Source organism: Hyperolius riggenbachi, chromosome 10 (assembly GCF_040937935.1).
Source record: "Hyperolius riggenbachi isolate aHypRig1 chromosome 10, aHypRig1.pri, whole genome shotgun sequence".
Lineage (NCBI taxonomy): Eukaryota > Metazoa > Chordata > Amphibia > Anura > Hyperoliidae > Hyperolius > Hyperolius riggenbachi.
This window is the reverse complement of record NC_090655.1, coordinates 221,196,279-221,224,045: the sequence shown is the minus strand read 5'-3', so window position 1 is coordinate 221,224,045 and position 27,767 is coordinate 221,196,279. Positions and strand designations below refer to the sequence as shown.

The 27,767-nt window shown below is 43.5% G+C and overlaps 1 protein-coding gene across 1 annotated transcript in view; it reads right to left on the bottom strand.

The window, feature by feature from the left end:
• LOC137536833 (zinc finger protein 569-like) overlaps nt 1-27,767 on the bottom strand; it is a 62,566-nt gene that overhangs the window by 2,510 nt on the left and 32,289 nt on the right. The window contains exons 6-14 of the mRNA XM_068259023.1: nt 10,302-10,428; nt 8,618-8,806; nt 8,414-8,495; nt 5,666-5,757; nt 5,001-5,088; nt 3,663-3,757; nt 1,508-1,586; nt 817-897; nt 506-595 (exon numbers count right to left, since the gene is read on the bottom strand). Coding sequence (XP_068115124.1) covers nt 506-595; nt 817-897; nt 1,508-1,586; nt 3,663-3,757; nt 5,001-5,088; nt 5,666-5,757; nt 8,414-8,495; nt 8,618-8,806; nt 10,302-10,428 — 923 coding nt within the window. The remainder of the gene's footprint in view (nt 1-505; nt 596-816; nt 898-1,507; nt 1,587-3,662; nt 3,758-5,000; nt 5,089-5,665; nt 5,758-8,413; nt 8,496-8,617; nt 8,807-10,301; nt 10,429-27,767) is intronic.

Here is a 27,767-nt window from a genome sequence, read left to right as displayed (position 1 = left end):
GAGTGCCCCCCCCCCCATTCAGTATAGGTCACCAGAGGGCCCCCCCCCCCATCCTCACAGTGGAGGTTGTAGATCCTCAGGATATGGCCACATGCTACAAGTCTTCCTCCTGTCCTCCAGGTAGTGCTCTGTCTCTATGCTGAAATCATCCTCTATCGTCATGTGACAGTCAGTGATCTGGGCATAGACATGGGGCAGCGGGAGGACACGGAGAAGACTGTTGGCTGCGGCTGGATCCTGGGGAGGTGAGTGATCCTTTGAGCTCCGTTACGCTCTCTGTACTTGACCCTCCTAGCAGTCTCCATGAGTGTAGCTCGGGGTTACAGCTAATTGCAGTAAAATGTAACCCGCAGCTACACTTGGGAATACCGCCAAGGGGGTTAAACAAATTTGCAAAGTTATTTTATCAATGCAGTTCCTTTATAAACATAGATCATTTTATGACTGTAAGTAGCACGCTTTAATAGTAATTGCTTTACATCATCCACAAATCATTATAGCTGACCTGCAGTAATCTCCCAGGCAGTGGTCTTGTGGGTGCTTGCTTCCGTGTTTTGCCCTTCCCCCTCACTTGTGGATAGCACTGGCCTTCTAGCTGTTTAGTGAGAAAACAGAGGGATGTGAAGAAACTGGTAGAAGGAACCAATCAGACTGGTTCAGGAAAAATGCTGCAATTTGATTGGTCTCGATGCTCACAGAGAACAGAAAGTAAGGGGAAATCGCCCAAATTAGCACAGTTGGCAAGCATAATGATGGAGGTTTAATATATAGAAAATCACATGTGTATTATGGATGGAAAATAGCATAAAAAATTACTAATGTATTTGGGGGTCTCCTCTTCACCATCCTCTCCAATCTTGATCACCGACAACAATGGAGATTTCACCGGACTCCACCCTGCATGGGAACAATAACAGCAATTAAACATTTCAAGTAAGACCACACACTGAATACACATATGCCCAATATCTCATCGCTGCAGCTCCTGTGATAATGTGGCAAGTGAGTCAAGTTTTAGGACTACTTGATACTTGGGGGCAAGGTTAGCCCTGGGAAGGGGGGTAGATAAGGTTAGCCCTGGGGCGTGGCTAAGGTTAGGCATCAGTAGTGGGAGGGTTTATTGTGAGAATAGGGTTATGTTTAGCTGTAGTAAAATGTCGGTATTTATTACCAATATTTTACTATCGTTATATGCAGACAGTAGAATATTTGTACATTTTCAGATATTCTACTATTGGATTTTCCAGGCTCCCTTTTTCATATACACATCAAAACTATAAGTCTGGGAAAATCTTAGGAAATCAAAGTGAAGAGAATTGGAGAACATAATTAATTCTGAAAACCTGCAAGAGCATTTATTAAAGAAAAAAAAATCCTCAGTATGGATGGGCGAATGGAACTACAGTCGCACAGTGGCTTATTCCCGAACCAGGACTATGATCTGATATGACCCATGTATGGGTTGCACTTATACTCAATGATAAATGTCTGAAACAAGGAGACCTACCAGTGCTGAGATCTGCAGAAATGTCCTCGTCTTCACTCAGCTCCTCATCCAGAAGGTCCACCACGCTATCCTCATCCTCCTGCTCACCGTAAACAAACAAAAAGATATGAGAGACGAGGCTCCAGCGTCTCCCTGTGTCCACAAGATGCTATCAAGTACTTTGTTATCGTCCAGATGGCTCATAGACCCCTTCTGATCTTTCTATAGTTAGTCCACCCAGATTGTAGCTGTGTCACTTTAATAAGGGCTCATTAACACTAGTAAGTGAATTAAAATGCATCAAAATGCATGAATTAGAGTGACACTGAAGCGAAAATAAACCAGATGATACAATGAATTGGTTGTATAATACGGATAAATAACAGAACATTAGTAGCAAAGAAAATAGAGTCATATTTTTATTTTTAGGTATATAGCTTTTTTTTTTTTTTATAACATTGCATCATTCTTTAATAATTGCAGTTTCCACAATACACTCAGCATTTTAAATGATATCACAGAGCAGGCTAATGAACTTTTCTCTGCAGAAAAAAACATAAACAAAGAAGAAACAAGGAGAGACAGTTGAGATAAGTGCTTCAAAAGACAGTGCTGTCCTGGACTTTATAAAGTCGCAGAGCTCAAAGAAGCTCTTTTGCATAGATAACAACTTCCTGTACTGGAAACAATTTGAGACATATCTGTGCTAATAATGTTTCATTTCTTAGCAGTACTACCCATACAAATCATTATATCCTAAGTTTATTGTCACTTCAAATTCCCTTTAAACTCATGACTTGGTCAGTGAGTTTTTGTGCATTTCTAGGAGTTTTAATCACTCCTGAAGAGTTGAAATGCACAGCAACTCACTGCTGTACTGTGACTGTTAAAATGAAAGTCTATAGACTATCAGGTTTCCAATTTTAACACACAATGTGCAGGCGTTTGTATTAAAATGTTGCATCATCTTATATATATGTTACAAAGAAACCTGGCTACTCCATGAAGTGTTAGCGTTCCTAAACTGAAAACGGGGGGTCAATGAACTTTAACATTATTGATTTTATTCATCCTATATAATAATAGTCAAGTGTCCCTGCGTCATCGTGTCCCTGCTTCCAGACTTGACAGTTTGCTGTCTGAGAACATCATTGCATTGTGGGTAATAACAGCTTTTTCCAACTGCCAAGCAAGCAACATCTCCCTGTGTGCATATACTTCGGACAGTGGTGGGAGACGGGTGAGCAGGACGCATCGCTATGCGTGTTGCCGGGGTTTAACAGCCGTAGCCCAGCGCCCGTTTTTTAACGGGCGGGCCTTTTTACTAGTATTTAATAATATACAGTAACTAGCTGGTGGTGCTAGATACGCTGCGCAGGCCAGGACGTTGCACCAGCCCCGCCCCATATGCACTGGCCCTCCCGCCTCAAGTGCACCTCCTGCATCCAAGTGGGCTGGCCCTGCTGTCCATTCTGCAGCACCAGCCCTACCTCCCTCACTTACACCCCTCAGGGGATTTTAAAGCAACAATGCCAAACAAGCTCTCTTCCTCTTCTTTCCCCGCCCACAGGAAGTAGCTCCATAATGCACCATAATGTCATCCTCCTACACTCTCCGCCCCCCCCCGACACACACACACACACACACACACACACACACACTGCAAAAAGGTGTATTTGCTGCAAAACGAGGGGAAATTCAATATGAAAATTGCATTATTAATCTGGCTTTCTTATAGTAATTTTAAACAACACTCTAGTATAAGTACACTGATGCTTTAGACGAAATCTCCATGAAGTATGAATGGGCTGGGCACTGGGAATACATGACATGTGTCATTTATTACTTCAAGTGAACTACAAGCCACACATTCTAGCATAGACATATGGTCTCTACTGTAAAGCAGGCATCCTGGGAAATGTAGTCTGCCATTAACCTTAGGTGTCACATGGTCACACTTGATTGATCTGTCCACCAGCTGAATCCATGGAGGAGAGTACATAAGCTGGAGAAGCAAATGTGGCAAATGAATCAGGCATTCTGTTCACCACTCTAAACTGTTCATATTCACTTAACATCCTGGTTGGTATCGGACTAGTTCAGTTTTGGGTTTAGTTGAAATTTAAGGCTCGTCAGAGTCTCAAAGTTTGCCATTTGCTATGACAAGATCCCTTACCTGGAAGTCATCAATGACATGAAGGATGCCTGGGGACACCGGTGGTGGCTGTGGTCTAGGATTCCTCTGTGGGCTCCTTCTCTGCTGAGGTATTCCTGTAAGAAACACACACATGATTAGGAGTCCAGCACAATCAGTGCAAGCTCTGTATGATCAGTGGAAACACATTTCCCACCAGCAGACCATCACCCATCTCTAGTGGTCGGATGTAGCACTGCACCAGCTTTACAGCATTCCTAGATGCTTAGTGCTCAACCCCAATAAGGCCTGGTCACAGCTTGGAGTTCTGTACTGCTAGGGAGACACCTGTATGCACCACCGCTTGGAGTTCTGTACAGCTAGGGGGATACCTGTAGGCACCACAGCTTGGAGTTCTGTACAGCTAGGGGGATACCTGTAGGCACCACAGCTTGGAGTTCTGTACAGCAAGGGGAATACCTGTAGGCACCACAGCTTGGAGTTCTGTACAGCTAGGGGGATACCTGTAGGCACCACCGCTTGGAGTTCTGTACAGCTAGGGGGATACCTGTAGGCACCACAGCTTGGAGTTCTGTACAGCTAGGGGGATACCTGTAGGCACCACAGTTTGGAGTTCTGTACAGCTAAGGGGAATACCCGTAGGCACCACAGCTTGGAGTTCTGTACAGCTAGGGGGATACCCGTAGGCACCACAGCTTGGAGTTCTGTACAGCAAGGGGGATACCTGTAGGCACCACAGCTTGGAGTTCTGTACAGCTAGGGGAATACCTGTAGGCACCACAGCTTGGAGTTCTGTACAGCTAGGGGGATACCTGTAGGCACCACAGCTTGGAGTTCTGTACAGCAAGGGGGATACCTGTAGGCACCACAGCTTGGAGTTCTGTACAGCAAGGGGGATACCTGTAGGCACCACAGCTTGGAGTTCTGTACAGCAAGGGGGATACCTGTAGGCACCACAGCTTGGAGTTCTGTACAGCAAGGGGGATACCTGTAGGCACCACAGCTTGGAGTTCTGTACAGCAAGGGGGATACCTGTAGGCACCACAGCTTGGAGTTCTGTACAGCAAGGGGGATACCTGTAGGCACCACAGCTCGGAGTTCTGTACAGCTAGGGGGATACCTGTAGGCACCACAGCTTGGAGTTCTGTACAGCAAGGGAAATACCTGTAGGCACCACAGCTTGGAGTTCTGTACAGCAAGGGGAATACCTGTAGGCACCACAGCTTGAAGTTCTGTACAGCAAGGGGGATACCTGTAGGCACCACAGCTTGGCGTTCTGTACAGCAAGGGGGATACCTGTAGGCACCACAGCTTGGAGTTCTGTTATATTTTGGGTAAGGATAAATGCCCGTTACTAACCTCTGTTCCTGATATCGGACTCCGGCATCTGTCGTTCTGCTTCTTCCTTCTTCATACAGAATACAGCGGAGTTCTGCGACTGGTCCTTCTAGATAAAAGCAATGAAAGGTGTGTCATCAGAGAAAAAGCTCTATCCTGACACCCTTAGAAACTATGTGTGTCCATGCCCCCTTTTCTGTTGCGCTGTGTGCACTTCATGCAGGGTGTGCTGCTGAATTATTTTTTTATTCAACTTAGCCCAGTCCTGCTCTGTCATGCTGGAAAGGAAGCAGTGCTAAATTCATATTTCACAGGTACTAACAGATTGTTAACATTGATGAATTTTCCCCCAATGAGGCGGAGTGTTGCATAATAATGCATTTTTGGTTTTGCCCAAATCCAAGAGGTCTGAGGTCACCTCTGGCTGTCTCTCCTTTCATTGTGTCTCTGCTATCTACACATCAGGTCTGATCTACACTGAAAGGATGAAAACGGATTACAGAGCACTCTGATCAGGCTGTTATGCAGGTGGAAGATGTATAGAAGAATGCTGTCATATCTGATCATGCATCTGTCAAGTGCCCCCTGTGCAGGGGCATAACTACATTAAGCTAACGCATTATACTTGCACTATTGATCAGATATTGCATTCTATAGAAAGCAGGTTCTCCTGCATTTTTTTTTACCTTGTGGGAGTTGTCAAGTTGTTTCTCTACCCTGTCTGAGGAATAAAGAGGACTGGTACATCTCTCCTGGGAGCTGCCATTACGAGATCCAACTGTAGAAAACACAAAAACCAGAGAGGCCTCCTAGTTAAGCTGTATCTTGTATATTGAGTAGCTGCACCTTGGATGGGGAAAAACAGTGCAGAAGACAACTAATGTATAACCCTCTAGGATGTGACCACTCTAAGCTCAGTTCTGTGATATGCATTACAACCCCTCCCCCCCCCCCCCCCTCCTCCCATCCCTTCATGCATGCAGTATTTTAACACATGAAAACCTAATGGCAAAAAAAGAGTACTGCTGGGGATGCTTTTACAGAAAGTAAGGTATTCTCAAACATTTAAATTGTTTTTTCCTGAGGGGTAGAATAGTACTGTATTATACAAGTGTGTGTGTGTGTGTGTGTGTGTGTGTGTGTGTGTGTGTGTGTGTGTGTGTGTGTGTGTGTGTGTGTGTGTGTGTGTGTGTGTGTGTGTGTGTGTGTGTGTGTGTGTGTGTGTGTGTGTGTGTGTGTGTGTGTGTGTGTGTGTGTGTGTGTGTGTGTGTGTGTGTGTGTGTGTGTGTGTGTGTGTGTGTGTGTGTGTGTGTGTGTGTGTGTGTGTGTGTGTGTGTGTGTGTGTGTGTGTGTGTGTGTGTGTGTGTGTGTGTGTGTGTAATTTTACTTTGTTTCCACTAGATGGTGCTGTAGGCACTATCCTGGTTTACCAGGAAGTGTTCACTTTTTTTTTTAAATCACATTTTAATAGCCTCTTTAATACTTCCTGTATTATGAATGGACATGGCCCCTGATCGGGGTCATGTCCATTCATTCTAGGCATTGTGATTGATCCCCATCCCCAATCGCGGATTTTTGTGTCCCGATGGGTCTCCAGCAGGATGTTTTAATGCAGTGGCTTGCCATTAAGTGGTTAAAGCACACCTGAAGTGAGAGGGACATGGAGGCTGCCATGTTTATTTCCTTTCAACCCATTAGCAGCTTCAAAGGACTTATCCTTTGAGATTAGTGCACTGCTTTTGACCTCAGTCGGCAAAACTTGTGCTGTAAATGAATGGCAAGCCTCTGCATTGCTTTGATCTCTCTCTCTCTCTCTCTCTCTCTCTCTCTCTCTCATAGCAGAAAATATAGAAACTGAAAGCAGAAGTTATTGTTATTGTCTCACACTGCCCCCTAGTGACAAGTAGCCATAAATACACATTACAGCAGTACTAATTAGTAGCAAGGAAATGTAACAAATAAGACATAAAAAATGTGATAAAATAAATTGGGCTGGAGTACTTGCAAGCCTCTAAATAAATTGGCTGCTAAAGGGTTAAACAAAACCAGTTGCCTGGCAGCCCTGCTGATCTTTGTGGCTGCAATGGTGGCAGAATCACACGCCCGGAACAAGTATACAGCTAATCCAGTCACACTATATAGTCAGAGCACCTTAAAGGGGAACTGAAGAGAGAGGTATATGGAGGCTATCATGTTTATTTCATTTTAGACAATACCAGTTGCCTGGCAGCCCTGCTGATCCTCTGCCTCTAATACTATTAGCCATAGCCCCTGAACAAGCATGCAGCAGATCAGGTGTTTCAGTGGTTCAGACTTATAAGTCTGATCTGACAAGACTAGCTGCATGCTTGTTTCTGGTTTTAATCAGATAATACTGCAGAGAGATAGACCAGCAGGGCTGCCAGGCAACTGGTATTGATTAAAAGGAAATAAACATGACAGCCTCCATATACCTCTCTCTTCAGTTCCCCTTTAACTGTGTGCTTGTTCAGGATCCATGGCTAAAAGTATCACAGGCACAGAATCAGCAGGACAGCCAGGAAATGTGCATTGTTAAAAAGGGAATAAGTGTCAGCCTCCATACCCCTCTCATTTAAGATGCGTTTTAAGGATGTGAGCAAGAGGAAGTTATGAGAAAAGAATTGATGTCTGCATCAATTATTTTTCCCATAAATCTCTCTTGCTTCTCCCTTCCTTAAAGTACACCTAAACTGAAAGGGATATGAAGGCTGACATTCATTTCCTTTTAAACAATGCAGTAGACTTTAAAAGGGAATCTTAACAGAGAGATATGGATGTTTCCTTTTAAACAATACCAGTTGCCTGGCAGGCCTGCTGATCTCTTTGGCTGCAGTAGAGGCTGAATCACACACCTGAAACAAGTATGCAGCTAATCCAGTCTGACTTCATTTTGAGCACCTGATCTGCTGCATGCTTGTTGAGGGGCTGTGGCTAAAAGTATTAGAGACACAGTACCAGCAGGAGAGCCAGGCAACTGGTACTATTTTAAAAGGGAAAAATCCATATCCTTCTCAGTTTAGGTTCCCTTTAAGGCTTTAAAGGGAACCTAAACTGAGAATGATTTGGAGTTTTCCTTTTAAAATAATACCAGTTGCCTGACTCTCCTGCTGATCCTGTGTCTCTAATACTTTTAGCCACAGCCCCTCAACAAGCATGCAGATCAGGTGCTCTGACTGAAGTCAGACTGGATTAGCTGCATGCTTGTTTCAGGTGTGTGATGCAGCCACTACTACAGCCAAAGAGAGCAACAGGACTGCCAAACAACCGGTATTGTTTAAAAGGAAACATCCATATCCCTCTCAGTTAAAGTTCCCTTTAAAAACAACAGTGGATTTTTCCTGGAATCAGAAGTCCAATAACATCTGCAGGCGGGTTGACAAATGGATTGTCAGCGAACGGAATGGTCTTCTTACCCTGTGAAGTAAGGCAGGGCTCTTTCTCCACCTTGATGGCCATAGACATATAGCTCTGCTCCATAACTGATGCAGTTCCTTCCTGAGGGAGGCAAACAGCAAGACATTAACACAGAAACTTGACACACACAATGATATAACCGCCATCCAGACACATACATTGCGGTTAATGTATAATGTCCCATAATCCCCAGCACTGCTCACCTCTCCTGCCAGCAGCTCCGTGATCTGACTGACCAGCTGTAGTATCTGCTTGTTGGTGCTCCTCACAGATACCTGGGACTGAGGGTTAGACTCTGTGATTTGTGTCTGAGTTCGTCCAAAGCCTCCCAATATACAGGGATTGCTACTGTGTGTGACCCGACCACAAGACATCTTTAACACTATATAATCCTGTGTGTGACAACAGACAAAAATACAGCACAATACTATGCGAGGGATACAATTATGCAGGGGCTTAACCAGAAATCACTGACCCCCCCCCCCCCCCCCTGTGTGTGACAACAGACAAAAATACAGCACAATACTATGCGAGGGATACAATTATGCAGGGGCTTAACCAGAAATCACTGACCCCCCCTACCCCCCCCCCCCCCCCTGCAAAACTTTGGATGAGGCCCCCTCCCCCTCCTGGCTTTCTGCACAGGTAAACTGAGAACCAATGTTATTCGATTGGCTAGTGCACACTTGAATGTGTTTTCCCCATGCAGATAAAAACAGCAGGCATTTCTCTATCAATTACATTAGTTTCTGTGATAAAAAGTTTATGTTTCACACATACAGACACACATGGAGCTTGATTCATTAATATATTGATAAGCCGTGTTACCTTTGATAAGGTGTGATATCTTTGATTATGTGTGATATCGTTGATAAGGTGTGACATTTGAGTTATCACAGTTTAGTGAATTAAGCCCTTGGTGTGCAGAAAACGCATACAGAAAACTGACAGCCGAGTGTGCGCCTAGCCTCAGCTTATTACACTCACTCTGTCCACCTCTGATGGAGCAGAACTGGCTATGCAGACTTCTCCAGCATCAATACAGTACACAGCACTTGGGAAAGGGTAGAGAGGTTGAGAGCTGAGCGCTGTAGACAAGAGCCTGCTGAACACTGAATAGGGACTGTCTACAAAATTTTGTATGATTCCTTATCAGCGGCTGAGCAGATGCAGTCGTTAGAACCAGGGCTGTGGAATCGGAGTTGGGGCAATTTTGGGCACCCGGAGTTGGAGTTTCATAAACTGAGGAGTTGGGAGTCGGATGATTTTTGTACAAAATCCACAGCCCTGTTAAGTATTAGACTAAGGAGTTGGAGTCGAGGAGTCGGAGCCATTTTGGGTACCCGGAGTAGGAGTCGTGGTTTCATAAACTGAGGAGTCGGAGTTGGAAGATTTTTGTACCGACTCCACAGCCCTGGTTAGAACAACCGTGCAGAGAGCAGAACGTTTTCTCTCTGTGCCCTTAGTTGTCAGCCTTTCAGGATAGGGAAAAGAAACGTCTCCCCCCCACGGGGCCCCCTGCGGCTGCATCCCTTGCAGAGTCTATTATTACACCCCTGCAATAATTATGCTATGTTCACAAAATCTCTCTCACTTCCCAAGTCAGATGAGTCTTCTATTAATAGAGATAAGAGTGATGTCATGTGACCCTCCCAAAATCCTCATCTCTCCAGTCAGCTCTGTGCTTTATTACTAAAAATAAGCATAGGGTCATGTGACACTCCCAGAATCCTTCTGGCCTCTCCAGTCAGGTCTGTGCTTTTATAATACAGATAAGAGTGGTGTCATGTGACCCTCCCAGTATCCTCCTCACCTCTCCAGTCAGGTCTGTGCTTTTATAATACAGATAAGAGTGGTGTCATGTGACCCTCCCAGAATCCTCCTCACCTCTTCAGTCAGCAGATATAGAATATCCAGGGTCAGGTTGATGATCCTCTCAATCATGCGACTCTTTTCTTTGTCTGTCCCCAGCGGCTCATTTATATCCAGACGTGAGAGCTTCATGTTAAGATGTCACAACCGAAAAAAGCTCTACAGACACCAGAAATGTGTGACCTTCATGAATAAAATCTGTAACAAAGCTTTAAGTTAGAGGATTTCTATCACTATGCCAACAGTCATGGGGGTTAAAGCAAATAATTGTTATAGTGATCCAAATAATTGAACCACCAGAGTTGCTGCTAGAGGGCCATTACTTCCTGTTCAAAGGTCCTAACTATTACTAGTTAGGTCCTAATAGTGAGACTTATAATGGAGGAAAGAAGGGGGGGGTTGTTGATGCCACTAGTAACAAGATGTGTTATTTGCGCCAGAGGTACGAAGTAAGAGCTAGAGGACATGGGGATTGATATAGAATAGAAATGTCAGATTGAGAGCTGAATGACGACTCTCACTGCTGAAGCTAAACTCTGAGGCAGCGTTAAATACTATTCCCCCAACTCGGAGGGAGATGTAATTCGGGGTCTGGCAGTATAGCATTGCTGCTATGGGGCGCCCAGTTTCGACGTTCAGCTCTCAGAGCCGCGTGCCCAAATAAGCTGATGCGGCAATCTAAGGCTAGGTTCACAGTGGACTTTGCGTTGTGGTGCGATGTTAACGGTGCAACGCAAAATTATAACGCAACAAAAAAGTCGTAATGCACATTACCGCCACATTAACGTAGCATATAGTAGGTACAGTGAAGCATACAGGCAATGAAAAGTATGCCTCCCTGTATCTGTTAACGTGTGCACTTAGAGGGAACATACTGCAGCAGTGCGTTACCCATAATGCAACATGTTGCACCACAACGTTAACATCGCACTGTGAATGTGCCATTCGTTGCAGTGCAGTAAGCAGCATTAAGACTTTATAACACGCGACCAGGACGTCCCACTGTGAACCTAGCATAAGGGTTAACATTTGAAATTAGGTAATACATAAGTTGGGATAATGGGAATGCAGTTTATAGGCACATAAACGCATTTTTAGTACAGAAATACATATATATTCATACACAGCAGCAAAACCAGGCACGTGAGTAAGAAAGAGGGACTGTCATTCTGAAAAAGGGACATTTTGGAGCAATGCTACCTCTCTCCTAATCATGAGAACAGAAGTAGACTGTCCCTTTAAGACGCCCCGTCTCCCACTTCCCTTTAACCATTTACAGCCTGTCCCATCATGCCCAGCATTTAGGGCTGTACTTGAATCAGCGGTGTAAACCCTAAAGCTGCCCCAACTTCCCCACTTACCCTCCGAGCAGTAAATATATATGCTACCCCAGGCTACCGTCTACAGCGCTGGGCAATTAAGCCACACTACGCATGCGCACAACACCCGGGGACTTTGCTTTGCCTATTTGTGTCTGCGCTGGTGGAGCCATAATGTGGAAGCTCGGAACTGCCCAACAAAGGGCGGTCTCCGGGAAAATGGCTGCAGGCTCCAGTCACTCCACAGGAGGAGATGGTGTTATCTGGATAGAGAGGCCTCTAGTGGTCAAATTCAGTCAGTACAAGCGTATAGAACTACAGTATATGGTCTTTACTGTGTTTTTCATAAAATTAACTAATAATAATAAATGATTATACTGTGTTAATATTGATACTGTATTTGTATAGTGCGTTTCTCCTGTCAGGCTCAAATTCCTTATTCTAAGCTATAAAATAATTACAATAATGATATAAATATAAATTATTTTTAGCTGTAATTGTTGATCAAGATAATGACACTAATCAATGTTGTTAGAATTTAAAAATCCTAATAAGTCATCTTAACAATAACAGTTATTATTAAAATCTAAAACTTGCTGGTAACATCAGTTATTCTTATTACAGTACTTGCCATTTCTGTTATTGAGCTATTATAACAACCCACAATAATCTAAAATGCTAAAAATAATATCACTGTGATGATTATTCCACTTGTTATCACTGTTATTAATCATCGGGGCAGCATGGTGGCGTAAGGGTTAGCACTTGCGCCTTGCAGCGCTGGGTCCCTGGTTGGAATCCCAGCCAGGGCTCTATCTGCATGGAGTTTGTCCATTTTCCCCATGTCTGTGTGGGCTTCCTCTGGGCACTCCAATTTCCTCCCACATCCCAAAACATATACAGATAAGTGAATTGTATTTCCCCTAAAATTGGCCCTAGAGTAGAACATATGACTATGGTAGAGATTAGATTGTGAGTTCCTCTAAGAGACAGTTAGTTACATGACTATAAAGAATCTGTAAAGTGCTGTGGAAGATGTTGGCACTATATAAATAATAACAATAAGAATTGAAATCACTGTGATTGTCATAATTGCTTTTTTTTTTTTTAGATCTACAGTGTTAAATATAATGCATGCATACTGCATGTTAGAAACACATGTAAGGTTGGCCATATGACTAATCATATTAGGCAAGGTTCACTCTCGTCTATGTGAAAAACACGCACGTTTTTCCATACACAATTTCTCTGGACAGTACTCCTGTTTGTTGCGTTTTTTAGCACGTTCTTTCAGGGTAGCCAATAAAAGTCAATGACAATTTGCATGCCTTGTGTTTTTTCTGAGCTATTGTAGTTTTGCAACTTTTTACCTGTAATGCAATTCTCCATTGACTTCAATTACATGTGGCGAGTCATAGCTATGACTAAGGAGTGAGTTTGTGCTCCGATATGCGTGAGCCAATATGTCTCGGCCCAGAATGATTTGCCATTAAAGATTGGACTTTTTTGCCATTTGTTCAAGCAGACTTCCCTTCTACCGGTGTTGTTTGGTCTGGCTACGCCTGGTCCTGCTCCCATTTCGGCATAGTGGTGTGATAAGCAGTGTTTGCTTATCAAAATAGCTCTCATACTACAATAAATTGCTAGGATTGTAAAATAAAGAGTGTATGGTGTATGGCCATTATAATACAAATAATACATATTACTGTAATGTAATAGGCCAGAGAGCCCTGCTTACACAAGCTCATTGTGCCAAGGCTGAGTTTCCATTACATCCAAACATCATTGTTTTCCTCAGCACAAACATATGTAAAAAAAACTCATTAGAACTGTAAACCCATTAGACTGTTTCCATTGAAATATGTATTCCATGCACTGAATAAAAGAACTGACAGAAGGTCACCTTTTTCACGGACGAATGTGCATGGCTATGGCAAATGCGCACTACACAATACAAAAGATTGAGCGTGGTGTCTGTGGGAGTGTGCGTGTCACCATGAAAGAGGGAGTGTGTGGGTGTGTCACTATAAAGGTGGGATCATGTGGTGTGTCTCACTATGGAGGTGGGAGTGTCACTATAAAGGTGTGAAAGTGTGGGTGTGTCACTATGAGGGTGGGAGCGTTGATGTGTCATTATGAGGGTGGGCGTTTGTTTGTGTCACTCTGAAGGTGGGAGTGTGGGTGTGTCACTATGAAGGTGGGAGTGTGGGTGTGTCACTATAAAGGTGGGAGTGTGGGTGTGTCACTATAAAGGTGGGAGTGTGGGTGTGTCACTATAAAGGTGGGAGTGTGGGTGTGTCACTATGAAGGTGGGAGTGTGGGTGTGTCACTATGAAGGTAGGAGTGTGGGTGTGTCACTATGAAGGTGGGAGTTTGGGTGTGTCACTATGAAGGTGGGAGTGTGGGTGTGTCACTATGAAGGTAGGAGTTTGGGTGTGTCACTATGAAGGTGGGAGTGTGGGTGCGTCACTATGAAGGTGGGAGTGTGGGTGCGTCACTATGAAGGTGGGAGTGTGGGTGCGTCACTATGAAGGTGGGAGTGTGGATGTGTCACTATGAAGGTAGGAGTTTGGGTGTGTCACTATGAAGGTGGGAGTGTGGGTGCGTCACTATGAAGGTGGGATTGTGGGTGCGTCACTATGAAGGTGGGAGTGTGGGTGTGTCACTATAAAGGTGGGAGTGTGGGTGTGTCACTATGAAGGTGGGAGTGTGGGTGTGTCACTATGAAGGTGGGAGTGTGGGTGTGTCACTATGAAGGTAGGAGTTTGGGTGTGTCACTATGAAAGTGGGAGTGTGGGTGTGTCACTATGAAGGTGGGAGTGTGGGTGTGTCACTATGAAGGTGGGAGTGTGGGTGTGTCACTATGAAGGTGGGAGTGTGGGTGTGTCACTATGAAGGTAGGAGTGTGGGTGTGTCACTATGAAGGTGGGAGTGTGGGTGCGTCACTATGAAGGTGGGAGTGTGGGTGTGTCACTATGAAGGTGGGAGTGTGGGTGTGTCACTATGAAGGTGGGAGTGTGGGTCTGTCACTATAAAGGTGGGAGTGTGGGTGTGTCACTATAAAGGTGGGAGTGTGGGTGTGTCACTATGAAGGTGGGAGTGTGGGTGTGTCACTATGAAGGTGGGAGTGTGGGTGCGTCACTATGAAGGTGGGAGTGTGGGTGCGTCACTATGAAGGTGGGAGTGTGGGTGCGTCACTATGAAGGTGGGAGTGTGGGTGCGTCACTATGAAGGTGGGAGTTTGGGTGCGTCACTATGAAGGTGGGAGTGTGGGTGCGTCACTATGAAGGTGGGAGTGTGGGTGCGTCACTATGAAGGTGGGAGTGTGGGTGCGTCACTATGAAGGTGGGAGTGTGGGTGCGTCACTATGAAGGTGGGAGTGTGGGTGTGTCACTATGAAGGTGGGAGTGTGGGTGTGTCACTATGAAGGTGGGAGTGTGGGTGTGTCACTATAAAGGTGGGAGTGTGGGTGTGTCACTATGAAGGTAGGAGTTTGGGTGTGTCACTATGAAAGTGGGAGTGTGGGTGTGTCACTATGAAGGTGGGAGTGTGGGTGTGTCACTATGAAGGTGGGAGTGTGGGTGTGTCACTATGAAGGTAGGAGTGTGAGTGTGTCACTATGAAGGTGGGAGTGTGGGTGCATCACTATGAAGGTAGGAGTGTGGGTGTGTCACTATGAAGGTAGGAGTGTGGGTGTGTCACTATGAAGGTGGGAGTGTGGGTGTGTCACTATGAAGGTGGGAGTGTGGGTCTGTCACTATAAAGGTGGGAGTGTGGGTGCGTCACTATGAAGGTGGGAGTGTGGGTGTGTCACTATGAAGGTGGGAGTGTGGGTGTGTCACTATGAAGGTGGGAGTGTGGGTCTGTCACTATAAAGGTGGGAGTGTGGGTGTGTCACTATAAAGGTGGGAGTGTGGGTGTGTCACTATGAAGGTGGGAGTGTGGGTGTGTCACTATGAAGGTGGGAGTGTGGGTGTGTCACTATGAAGGTAGGAGTGTGGGTGTGTCACTATGAAGGTGGGAGTTTGGGTGTGTCACTATGAAGGTGGGAGTGTGGGTGTGTCACTATGAAGGTAGGAGTTTGGGTGTGTCACTATGAAGGTGGAAGTGTGGGTGCGTCACTATGAAGGTGGGAGTGTGGGTGCGTCACTATGAAGGTGGGAGTGTGGGTGCGTCACTATGAAGGTGGGAGTGTGGGTGCGTCACTATGAAGGTAGGAGTTTGGGTGCGTCACTATGAAGGTGGGAGTGTGGGTGCGTCACTATGAAGGTGGGAGTGTGGGTGCGTCACTATGAAGGTGGGAGTGTGGGTGCGTCACTATGAAGGTGGGAGTGTGGGTGCGTCACTATGAAGGTGGGAGTGTGGGTGTGTCACTATGAAGGTGGGAGTGTGGGTGTGTCACTATAAAGGTGGGAGTGTGGGTGTGTCACTATGAAGGTAGGAGTTTGGGTGTGTCACTATGAAAGTGGGAGTGTGGGTGTGTCACTATGAAGGTGGGAGTGTGGGTGTGTCACTATAAAGGTGGGAGTGTGGGTGTGTCACTATGAAGGTGGGAGTGTGGGTGTGTCACTATGAAGGTGGGAGTGTGGGTGCGTCACTATGAAGGTGGGAGAGTGGGTGCGTAAGTGACTATGAGACATCATATGCTCACTTCAACCTGAATTATCTCAAATTCCTTCTGTTTTAAGAAGGCAAACTATTATTTTGCTTAAAATAACACTATCGATTAAGATGTATTTTCAACTTGGGCTTGAGAGAGTTCCTGAAGTGCTGGTAAATAATGATGTATACAATTCACTTGCTTATCTCTTTTGTTCACTGTATCAAATTCCTTTCACTCTAAACTGACATCAAGTCTGCTCAATTCTGACAGACCAGTGAAACATGAGCGAAGGGGGAATTCCCACACACTACATCTGATAACTGTGTGTGTGTGAAAGAAAACTCTAAGCAGCTGCAGCTACCTGTTCTGTCTCTCTGAATTGTCTGCAGAGAGCAGAGGAAATGTAACTTGTTATAAACATTTGTAATTGTCTGTGAAACCTGACACCACAGCTTTTCATACGTTTTTTGCTTTCAGAGAAAAATACTCTGTAGACTGTTATGCAGAAAACAACACTGGTTGTGCACATTGAAGCTGACACCACTTCTGCGAATCATTTGTCCCAATAGAGCTAAATCCTACACACAAGGAATTACAGCTTTTGCCTCTGATATTTAACATGAAAAGTAGGAAAACGTTTACACAACTACTTAGACATTATTTGTACATTGTCCTTTTAGAACACTTGGGTATTGATGGTGTTCTTTTAACATTTTAGTAAGAGGGCTTTAGGCCCTTTTTAACCCCTTACACACGCCAATCAGTTCTGGTTCACCATGAGCTGCTGGGTAGTCTGTAGCTCCGGACTATGATGCTCAGAAACAAAGCTGTTTTATTAAAACACACACACGCACACACAGCTGAGGCCTCTGTATTCATTTTCGGGCAGAAATCAAAATATACCCCCTAATCAAACATTTTGGCGTATATGGCACGTTGCCGCCCAGTCACTTTGGTGCAGGGTGAGCTGAATGACGGCTCACCCTGCTGCTGGTGAAAATCTGGGCAGCGTTAATAACTATTCCCACCCTGAGTCATAGCAACTCGGATGGAGAAGTAATTTGGGTTTTGACAATCACTGGATCCCCAAATTACCTGTGCGCGAGCTGCAGACTATAGCATTGCTGCTGTAGCTGCGCCAAACCCAGCTGTCACGGAACAGCCGTGAGAAACGAGAACGCAAACGCAATCGGTTTATTGCACCGATTGCCAGTGACGTGCTATATCTGGATTGATTGTGTAGGAGCATCTGCAATCTTTTCTCAGCAGAGAGATAGCATCAGCTTAACTGCAGGATGACTCGTTTGATATGCTAATGAGCAGGAACCAAACCCTTGCGTTCAGGAAGCTAATCCCAGCAGGGGGCTATTCAAAACCTGCTTTCCCCCCAGACTGGCCGGAGCCATATAGACAGAATAAGAGTTTAGGATTTTGAGCATGTTTAAGCAATACTGTTCAGGTGAGAAATGTGAAAGTTATATCATTCTGCTGGTCAGGATCTTGTGAGTATTTTGATATTAAATTGGGGCCACTGGCATAACCAGAACTCGGGGGATTCCACCGTTTTTTAACCGGGCATGCAAACATGCCCAAGTTTGGTATCATATGAACTGGCCTAGTCTGAGAAATATGAATATGTGATGGTCATGTGTGTGCGGAAAGCGTAAGCCAAGATATGGCAAATGTCATATTTGGTGGGCATAGAGCACCCCTCCAGGGAGCTCACCGCCCCTGTCCAACCCCTGGGCTGTACTTGAGGCTCCACCCAAAGGTGTGCATTGTTCAAAAGTGTTTGCAAGGGACCACTCCCTCAGTCCTCCACATTCCATCTGTATGAGAACGATCTACTGCCAGCCAGGGGAACATGTGGTTGGCGGCCATCTTGTTTGAACTGAAACAAGCATCAAAACTTCAATTGTGACAGCACCACTGGAACTCGACGTGCAGCGATCAACCCTGGAGTGCACAGGGTATAGTATCAAATAAGATGTTAGGATCCACACCATCTAAAATAAGCAATTTTATTAAGACTTCTTAAAATCCATAGCAGATATTGGTAAGTGTGTGCCGGGTCTCCATGACACACGGCGTTTGAGTATAGCTCTTTCTTCAGATGGTACAAGCAACACACTCTAACATATGCTCAATTAAACCTCCTATATAAAGCAAATTGGAGGACCTGATGGAAAACTGCAAGATCTCAACATTTGCATATATGCATATTCATGAATCCACGTTGTGCAATACTATCTCCACGTGTCATGTATCAAAAACGGACAATATATACATATAAATATAACAACAAAGTGCATATCAGAGGGGATGAATGAGCCATGATCATCCGTTAGCACTCAGACCTTTAACTCAGATGTAAAACATCAGAGCGCCCCGTCTCTCATTGTGCAACTCTCAATAGCGTGGTGTCAGCCAATCAGCATAGAGCCGACACCGTACGCTCAGCTCAATCACTCCGCCTCCTTGCCGCCGACCAATCCAATGCGTACCTATAACGTCCGCCTGTGGACTGAGAAGGACGCGTGTAGCGGTCCCACCCCCGGAACTCCGCCAGCCAATAAGGATCAGAGTGAAGACGTCCGCTCCAAAACATACACAGTAGTGTTGTCATAGAAACATGTACGCTCACAAAAAAGAGCGACCAATCACAAAATGAGCGACAACGTCCGCTCAAAAACCAGGCGGCAGTTAAAAAACGGGGAAAGGAGCGCATCACCAACAGTTTCTGGAAACACATGTCATATAGAAGTAAAAAAGGATCTCATCGCTCAACTTCACTTCAAAAGGCATTGTAAACAACATTTTTTAAACATTTTAAACAGCAATATGTCCCGACAGGCCAGCTATGCAACCAAACCTCAACCAAAATCAATCTAAATAATTCTAATAATATATTAGAATCTAGATCGCAACACCGCAACACCGGCCTACCAGGACATCCATGCACAACTAGCAAATGTCAAATAGCCTCAACTTAATCCTCTAGGTCAATATACATGTCAGGTCATATTCCCTATTAAGACCCTTAGGTTCCAAAGTTTCCAACTTTTTTATCCAATAATTCTCTCTCTTCAGTAATTGTTTCAATCTATCACCTCCTCTCCTCAACACAGGGACCCCCTCCAACACTTGAACCCGTAATTGTGACAGACCATGGTTATAAGTGGTGAAATGATGTGAGACAGCTAGTTCTAAATTCTTGTTCCTAATTGTAGATTTATGTGATGCCAGTCTATCCTTGAGGGCCTGGGTAGTTTGTCCCACATATCCAATTCCGCACGGGCATTTCAATAAGTAAATAACATACCTAGAGTCACAAGTATAGTGTCCCCTTATCTTAAACTTAGTGCCCCTGCATGGGTGAGTAACCGTGTCTCCTTTCGTAATGTAACTGCACAGATGACAATTGAGGCACAGATAAGTCCCATGCCTCATAATCTTGGATGATTTCTCTGGCCCTATATCTCCTTTAACTATAATATCTCGTAATGATGGAGCCCTTTTGTATGACATCAGTGGACGTTCATTGAATTCGCATACATATGGTAGTCCCTCTCTTAAAATCGACCAATGGCCATGAATTATTCTCTCTATTTTCTCTGACAGGACATTGAATGTTGTAACGCAAGGAATTCTATGATTGTAGTCACCTTTCATTTTCCTTTGGTGTTTAAAGGATCTACTCCTACCACCTCGACTTTCAATCCTACTTCTGCCCATTAAGCAATTGATTGGATAGCCTCTGGCTAGAAATTTATATTTCATCTCTTCCAAACGACACTTTCTGATATCAGGATCATTAACTATTCTTTCCACTCTCTTGAACTGGCCTTTCGGAATGTTATTCTTAACATGTGGAACGTGAAAGCTATGGTAATGTAAAATAGAGTTCTTATCCGTTGGTTTTATAAAGAGATCCGTATTTAGACATCCTTTTTCCTTAATCACCCATGTGTCTAAAAAACTAATTTTACTGTAACTACTCTCAATTGTTAATCTGATCTCTGGACATGCCCCATGAAGTTGTTCAACGAAACACTCTAGGCTCGAACGTGGCCCCTCCCACAAACAAAAAATATCATCAATATAACGGCGCCAAAGTAAAACATGTTTACAAAAAATCAAATTAGAATAAACAAAAGCGTCCTCATAGAGGCCCATAAACAAATTAGCATAGGAAGGGGCCACGCTCGAGCCCATCGCTGTTCCTCTACGCTGCATGTAAAAGGTATCTCCAAACAGAAAGTAGTTGTTTCTTAATACCAGACACAATAGTTGAATCAAAAAATCTCTCTGTCCCTTATCAAAGTCTGTACAAATTTGTAAATAATGTTCAACTGCCTCCAAACCCCCATCATGGGGTATGGAGGTGTACAGACTGTTCACATCCATCGGGACCAGTAACACATTATCACTTAAGTTCTCAAACTTCGAAATGACCGTCAGAAATTGTGAAGTGTCCCTAAGGTAAGAGTCCAGGGTCAGTACAATTGGTTTCAAAATCTTATCCAAAAAAATTGCGATGTTGGAAAAGATAGATCCTACACCCGACACTATCGGTCGGCCTGGTGGATAACATAATTTCTTATGAATCTTTGGTAAGTTATATATGATAGGAATCCTCGGATTCTCTACCATTAAAAATCTTTTTAAATCCTTATCTATCAATTGTACCTCCTCTGCTCTAACTAACAACTCCTCTATTTTCTTAGTTATCATTCTAGTAGGATCTTCTGTTAGTCTCATATACACCTCTTCATCACTCAGTTGTTGTATGATCTCACTTTTGTAGGCCTCCGTGTCCATGACAACTACTGCTCCGCCTTAATCGGCTGATCTTACAACTATTTGATCATTCTTAGCTAAAGAGAAAATAGCCTCTCTTTCACTCCTTGTCAACTGCCGCCTGGTTTTTGAGCGGACGTTGTCGCTCATTTTGTGATTGGTCGCTCTTTTTTGTGAGCGTACATGTTTCTATGACAACACTACTGTGTATGTTTTGGAGCGGACGTCTTCGCTCTGATCCTTATTGGCTGGCGGAGTTCCGGGGGTGGGACCGCTACACGCGTCCTTCTAAGTCCACAGGCGGACGTTGTAGGTAAGCATTGGATTGGTCGGCGGCAAGGAGGCGGAGTGATTGAGCTGAGCGTACGGTGTCGGCTCTATGCTGATTGGCTGACACCACGTTATTGAGAGTTGCACAATGAGAGACGGGACGCTCTTATGTTTTACATCTGAGTTAAAGGTCTGAGTGCTAACGGATGATCATGGCTCATTCATCCCCTCTGATATGCACCTTGTTGTTATATTTATATGTATATATTGTCCGTTTTTGATACATGACACGTGGAGATAGTATTGCACAACGTGGATTCATGAATATGCATATATGCAAATGTTGAGGTCTTGCAGTTTTCCATCAGGTCCTCCAATTTGCTTTATATAGGAGGTTTAATTGAGCATATGTTAGAGTGTGTTGCTTGTACCATCTGAAGAAACAGCTATACTCAGAAACGCCGTGCGTCATGGAGACCCGGCACACACTTACCAATATCTGCTATGGATTTTAAGAAGTCTTAATAAAATTGCTTATTTTAGATGGTGCGGATCCTAACATCTTATTTGATACTATACCCTGTGCACTCCAGGGTTGATCGCTGCACGTCGAGTTCCAGTGGTGCTGTCACAATTGAAGTTTTGATGCATTATTTGAGTACAGTGGCATAGCACAATGGAAGAATTGGGCGACAAAGCATCCAGCATTTCTTTTACCCTCTCACAGAAAGATGCGGCTGATATTGTAGCTTCAGTCGTTGCAGGCAAAGATTTCCTGAAAGCACCTGATCCAACTATTATGAAAAGAGATTTGGAATATTTGAAAAAACGTTATACAGACCTGGATTTACATGCGAAGACATTAGTAGAATACTATAAAGATGGTAAGATTCCTAGGAATATGAGAGCACAGATTCCTCCAACCATGTTCCCGAAATGTAAAGACTTTTGTATGACGTGGGAACAAATATGGAACAAAGCCTCATTTGACGCTATACTTATTACAGTACAGAGAATTATGAAAGAACTTCCTATATTGGACGCACAGATTGCGACTCTGTATAAAAACCTGACCGAGTTAATGGAGAAGGAGGAATTTGAAAAATTCTATCGTGGTCTCCTGGCTAAGTTGAAGGAATATGAATTCGGTTTGGAACAGCAGAAACGAGAAAAATTTCATCGTGATGTTATGGATTATGAATCGGGCTATGTATATCGGTGGCAAAGGAGCCCAGGTGCTGCTCCATTTATACAGCCGAAACCGAATAGATCAAGAAGATTTAGAAAGAATCCTAGATTCAAGAATCCCGGTGAACCTATAGACCAATCCTCGAGTGATTTTTTTAGGGACAGACGACCAATCACAAAACTCGGACAGCATAAGCGGAGGGGAGGCAAGAAGTTCCAGAAACGTAAACAAAGAGAGGCAGAGAGGAAACTCCAAGATGGAATTGAGAGTACGAAAATAGAGGAAGTAGATCTTGTGGTTAATATCTCGCAATACAATTTGACAGTGGCGGAGCATCATGTGTTGAATTATGGACTGTCCTTTTGTCCTACTTTTTTTCCTGATTTTTTTGAGTTAGAGCTTGAGTTAAGGCGTTTTTTTAGAAGTTTGAAACTTAAGAACTTTTTTTCTGGTGGATACATTTTTTCTACAGCACAACTTAAATCTGCATAAGTATTAATTTGAAAGAATAGGGCCTGAGAAATAAAAGCAATTTCCAACCACCAAGTCACCCAGTTATCGACAGGTATATTAAAGGGGTGACCACGGATATACAAAACCTACAAGCGGAGTTTGAAGCAAAAAAGATCAAACACATTTCTAGTAACGTGACAAGGAGTGAAAGAGAGGCTATTTTCTCTTTAGCTAAGAATGATCAAATAGTTGTAAGATCAGCCGATAAAGGCGGAGCAGTAGTTGTCATGGACACGGAGGCCTACAAAAGTGAGATCACACAACAACTGAGTGATGAAGAGGTGTATATGAGACTAACAGAAGATCCTACTAGAATGATAACTAAGAAAATAGAGGAGTTGTTAGTTAGAGCAGAGGAGGTACAATTGATAGATAAGGATTTAAAAAGATTTTTAATGGTAGAGAATCCGAGGATTCCTATCATATATACCTTACCAAAGATTCATAAGAAATTATGTAATCCACCAGGCCGTCCGATAGTGTCTGGTGTAGGATCTATCTTTTCCAACATCGCAATTTTTTTGGATAAGATTTTGAAACCAATTGTACTGACCCTGGACTCTTACCTTAGGGACACTTCACAATTTCTGACGGTCATTTCGAAGTTTGAGAACTTAAAGCGGAATATAACCCTGCATTTCAACTTTGCTCTAAAACATTATTTACAGTATATTATATGCAACCAGCATTTTTTTTTTTACTAGACCAGCATTGGAAGGGTTACACAGGGCTTTAAAGTCCCTAGAGATTTCTGCAACCGAATCCGAACTTGAGTTAGATACTTTTTGTTTACAAATATGTGTTTATTATGACTCATCTCTCTCACTGAGAAGGAGCTTGGAGGACAGCCAAAGAGATGTATCTATTGATAAACAGTTACACACTAACTAAATAGAATGTAACCATCTGAATGTCTGCACGGAACTTAAAACCTCTGTGTTTAACCCTTCCAATGCTGGTCTAGTAAAAAAAAAATGCTTTTTGCATATAATATGCTGTAAATAATGTTTTAGAGCAAAGTTGAAATGCAGGGTTATATTCCGCTTTAAGTGATGATGTGTTACTGGTCACGATGGATGTGAACAGTCTGTACACCTCCATACCCCATGATGGGGGTTTGGAGGCAGTTGAACATTATTTACAAATTTGTACAGACTTTGATAAGGGACAGAGAGATTTTTTAAATCAACTATTGTGTCTGGTATTAAGAAACAACTACTTTCTGTTTGGAGATACCTTTTACATGCAGCGTAGAGGAACAGCGATGGGCTCGAGCGTGGCCCCTTCCTATGCTAATTTGTTTATGGGCCTCTATGAGGACGCTTTTGTTTATTCTAATTTGATTTTTTGTAAACATGTTTTACTTTGGCGCCGTTATATTGATGATATTTTTTGTTTGTGGGAGGGGCCACGTTCGAGCCTAGAGTGTTTCGTTGAACAACTTCATGGGGCATGTCCAGAGATCAGATTAACAATTGAGAGTAGTTACAGTAAAATTAGTTTTTTAGACACATGGGTGATTAAGGAAAAAGGATGTCTAAATACGGATCTCTTTATAAAACCAACGGATAAGAACTCTATTTTACATTACCATAGCTTCCATGTTCCGCATGTTAAGAATAACATTCCGAAAGGCCAGTTCAAGAGAGTGGAAAGAATAGTTAATGATCCTGATATCAGAAAGTGTCGTTTGGAAGAGATGAAATATAAATTTCTAGCCAGAGGCTATCCAATCAATTGCTTAATGGGCAGAAGTAGGATTGAAAGTCGAGGTGGTAGGAGTAGATCCTTTAAACACCAAAGGAAAATGAAAGGTGACTACAATCATAGAATTCCTTGCGTTACAACATTCAATGTCCTGTCAGAGAAAATAGAGAGAATAATTCATGGCCATTGGTCGATTTTAAGAGAGGGACTACCATATGTACGCGAATTCAATGAACGTCCACTGATGTCATACAAAAGGGCTCCATCATTACGAGATATTATAGTTAAAGGAGATATAGGGCCAGAGAAATCATCCAAGATTATGAGGCATGGGACTTATCTGTGCCTCAATTGTCATCTGTGCAGTTACATTACGAAAGGAGACACGGTTACTCACCCATGCAGGGGCACTAAGTTTAAGATAAGGGGACACTATACTTGTGACTCTAGGTATGTTATTTACTTATTGAAATGCCCATGCGGAATTGGATATGTGGGACAAACTACCCAGGCCCTCAAGGATAGACTGGCATCACATAAATCTACAATTAGGAACAAGAATTTAGAACTAGCTGTCTCACATCATTTCACCACTTATAACCATGGTCTGTCACAATTACGGGTTCAAGTGTTGGAGGGGGTCCCTGTGTTGAGGAGAGGAGGTGATAGATTGAAACAATTACTGAAGAGAGAGAATTATTGGATAAAAAAGTTGGAAACTTTGGAACCTAAGGGTCTTGATAGGGAATATGACCTGACATGTATATTGACCTAGAGGATTAAGTTGAGGCTATTTGACATTTGCTAGTTGTGCATGGATGTCCTGGCAGGCCGGTGTTGTGATCTAGATTCTAATATATTATTACAATTATTTAGATTGATTTTGGTTGAGGTTTGGTTGCATAGCTGGCCTGTCGGGACATATTGCTGTTTAAAATAATGTTGTTTAAAATGCCTTTTGAAGTGAAGTTGAGCGATGAGATCCTTTTTTACTTCTATATGACATGTGTTTTCAGAAACTGTTGGTGATGCGCTCCTTTCCCCGTTTTTTTAACTGCCACCTGGTTTTTGAGCGGACGTTGTCGCTCATTTTGTGATTGGTCGCTCTTTTTTGTGAGCGTACATGTTTCTATGACAACACTACTGTGTATGTTTTGGAGCAGACGTCTTCGCTCTGATCCTTATTGGCTGGCGGAGTTCCGGGGGTGGGACCGCTACACGCGTCCTTCTAAGTCCACAGTCGGACGTTGTAGGTACACATTGGATTGGTCGGCGGCAAGGAGGCGGAGTGATTGAGCTGAGCGTACGGTGTCGGCTCTATGCTGATTGGCTGACACCACAATGAGAGACGGGGCGCTCTGATGTTTTACATCTGAGTTAAAGGTCTGAGTGCTAACGGATGATCATGGCTCATCCCCTCTGATATGCACCTTGTTGTTATATTTATATGTATATATTGTCCGTTTTTGATACATGACACGTGGAGATAGTATTGCACAACGTGGATTCATGAATAAGCATATATGCAAATGTTGAGGTCTTGCAGTTTTCCATCAGGTCCTCCAATTTGCTTTATATAGGAGGTTTAATTGAGCATATGTTAGAGTGTGTTGCTTGTACCATCTGAAGAAAGAGCTATACTCAGAAACGCTGTGCGTCATGGAGACCCGGCACACACTTACCAATATCTGCTATGGATTTTAAGAAGTCTTAATAAAATTGCTTATTTTAGATGGTGCGGATCCTAACATCTTATTTGAACTGAAACAAAGGACATTTTCCAATTTGCTTGGATTTTAAATTGAGCTGAAACAAAGAACTTTGCGGAACTTGAAACCAAGAACTTTGATTCTTCCCACTAAAGGACATCTTTCCAGAAACTAAGTATTTTTTCTCCCTTTCTTTATTTTCCTACTGTGTTATCTCATGTCTCAATAATTGTTGATTTTAATAATTTTCGGTATATATTAATTATTTATATTGCCGTGAATAAAAGACTTTATTAAAGTCATTCACTGTTCCGCTACCCTGCTTTTCAGCCATACACAGAAACTGATCCCAGGTCTCTGGAGAGACGCTACTACTATGGATGATATCTAGACAGAATACAGCGTGTTTTAACCATTTTATTTGCAGGATCAGTCAGTCGGGTCCACTGGCCCATACCAGCGGTGGTGGCAGTTTTACCCTGAAATCGTGTGTAAGTTTTAATTATCGTACCTTACAGGCTTAATTCTGGTCGGGCTGCTGCCCAAATTTCTGTCGCTTTCTGCGCAAAGATCGCGACCAAAGCTTGCATGGTCTGTGTGCTGAAACCGATTGGAAGGCAATTTGCGGTCTGACCACTAGGGCTCCTGTGACACCAGCCGCCCGCTGAACAACTATTTCTTTAACCTCCTTAACCTTCCAAGTCAGGCTCTCGGTGGAAAAAAGATACCAGACTCGGGGTAGGCCCTTTTTGTAGGTATAGGAACACAATGTAGCATGTGCAGCGTTTAAACCCACCTCCCCCGGGATCCAAACGCTGGCAGCCATTCTTCTCCCGATGCTCGGAGGCTCTGGATTCCTCGGGTGTGATCTCACTATAGATACAGCGCCACCCGGAGGACAGAGGGAGAATTGCAGCGCTGGAACCCAAGGAAATAAGGGCTGGGCTGCAGATCTCACTGCGGTATGATAATATTCCCGCTTTTAGGCTCTAAAAGCTCATGACAAAATTGTTCCGCTTTTATTTAGACCCTAAAAGCCGAAAAAAATCATACCGCCAGGGAGGTTAAAGAAATGATCCATAATGTGATCATTCAGGATTAATTGAGCTCACCAGCTTCTGTGTTTTTGTACAATAAGATCCGATTAATCTGATCAAAAATAGAATAATTCAGTAATTCTACCTTTAGGGTTGGGATTAAGTATAAAAAATGTAATAACATTAGGGAAAGGGCATTAATGGGGAGGCTTGGCATTAAAATAAAACTGAAGGCTTAACGTGTACCTGAGGCGACGCTAGATTAAACAAAAAAAAAACCACTTAACTAAGAAAAAGGGAAAAGGGAAGGCTTTCCACAACCTCCTGGCCTGGC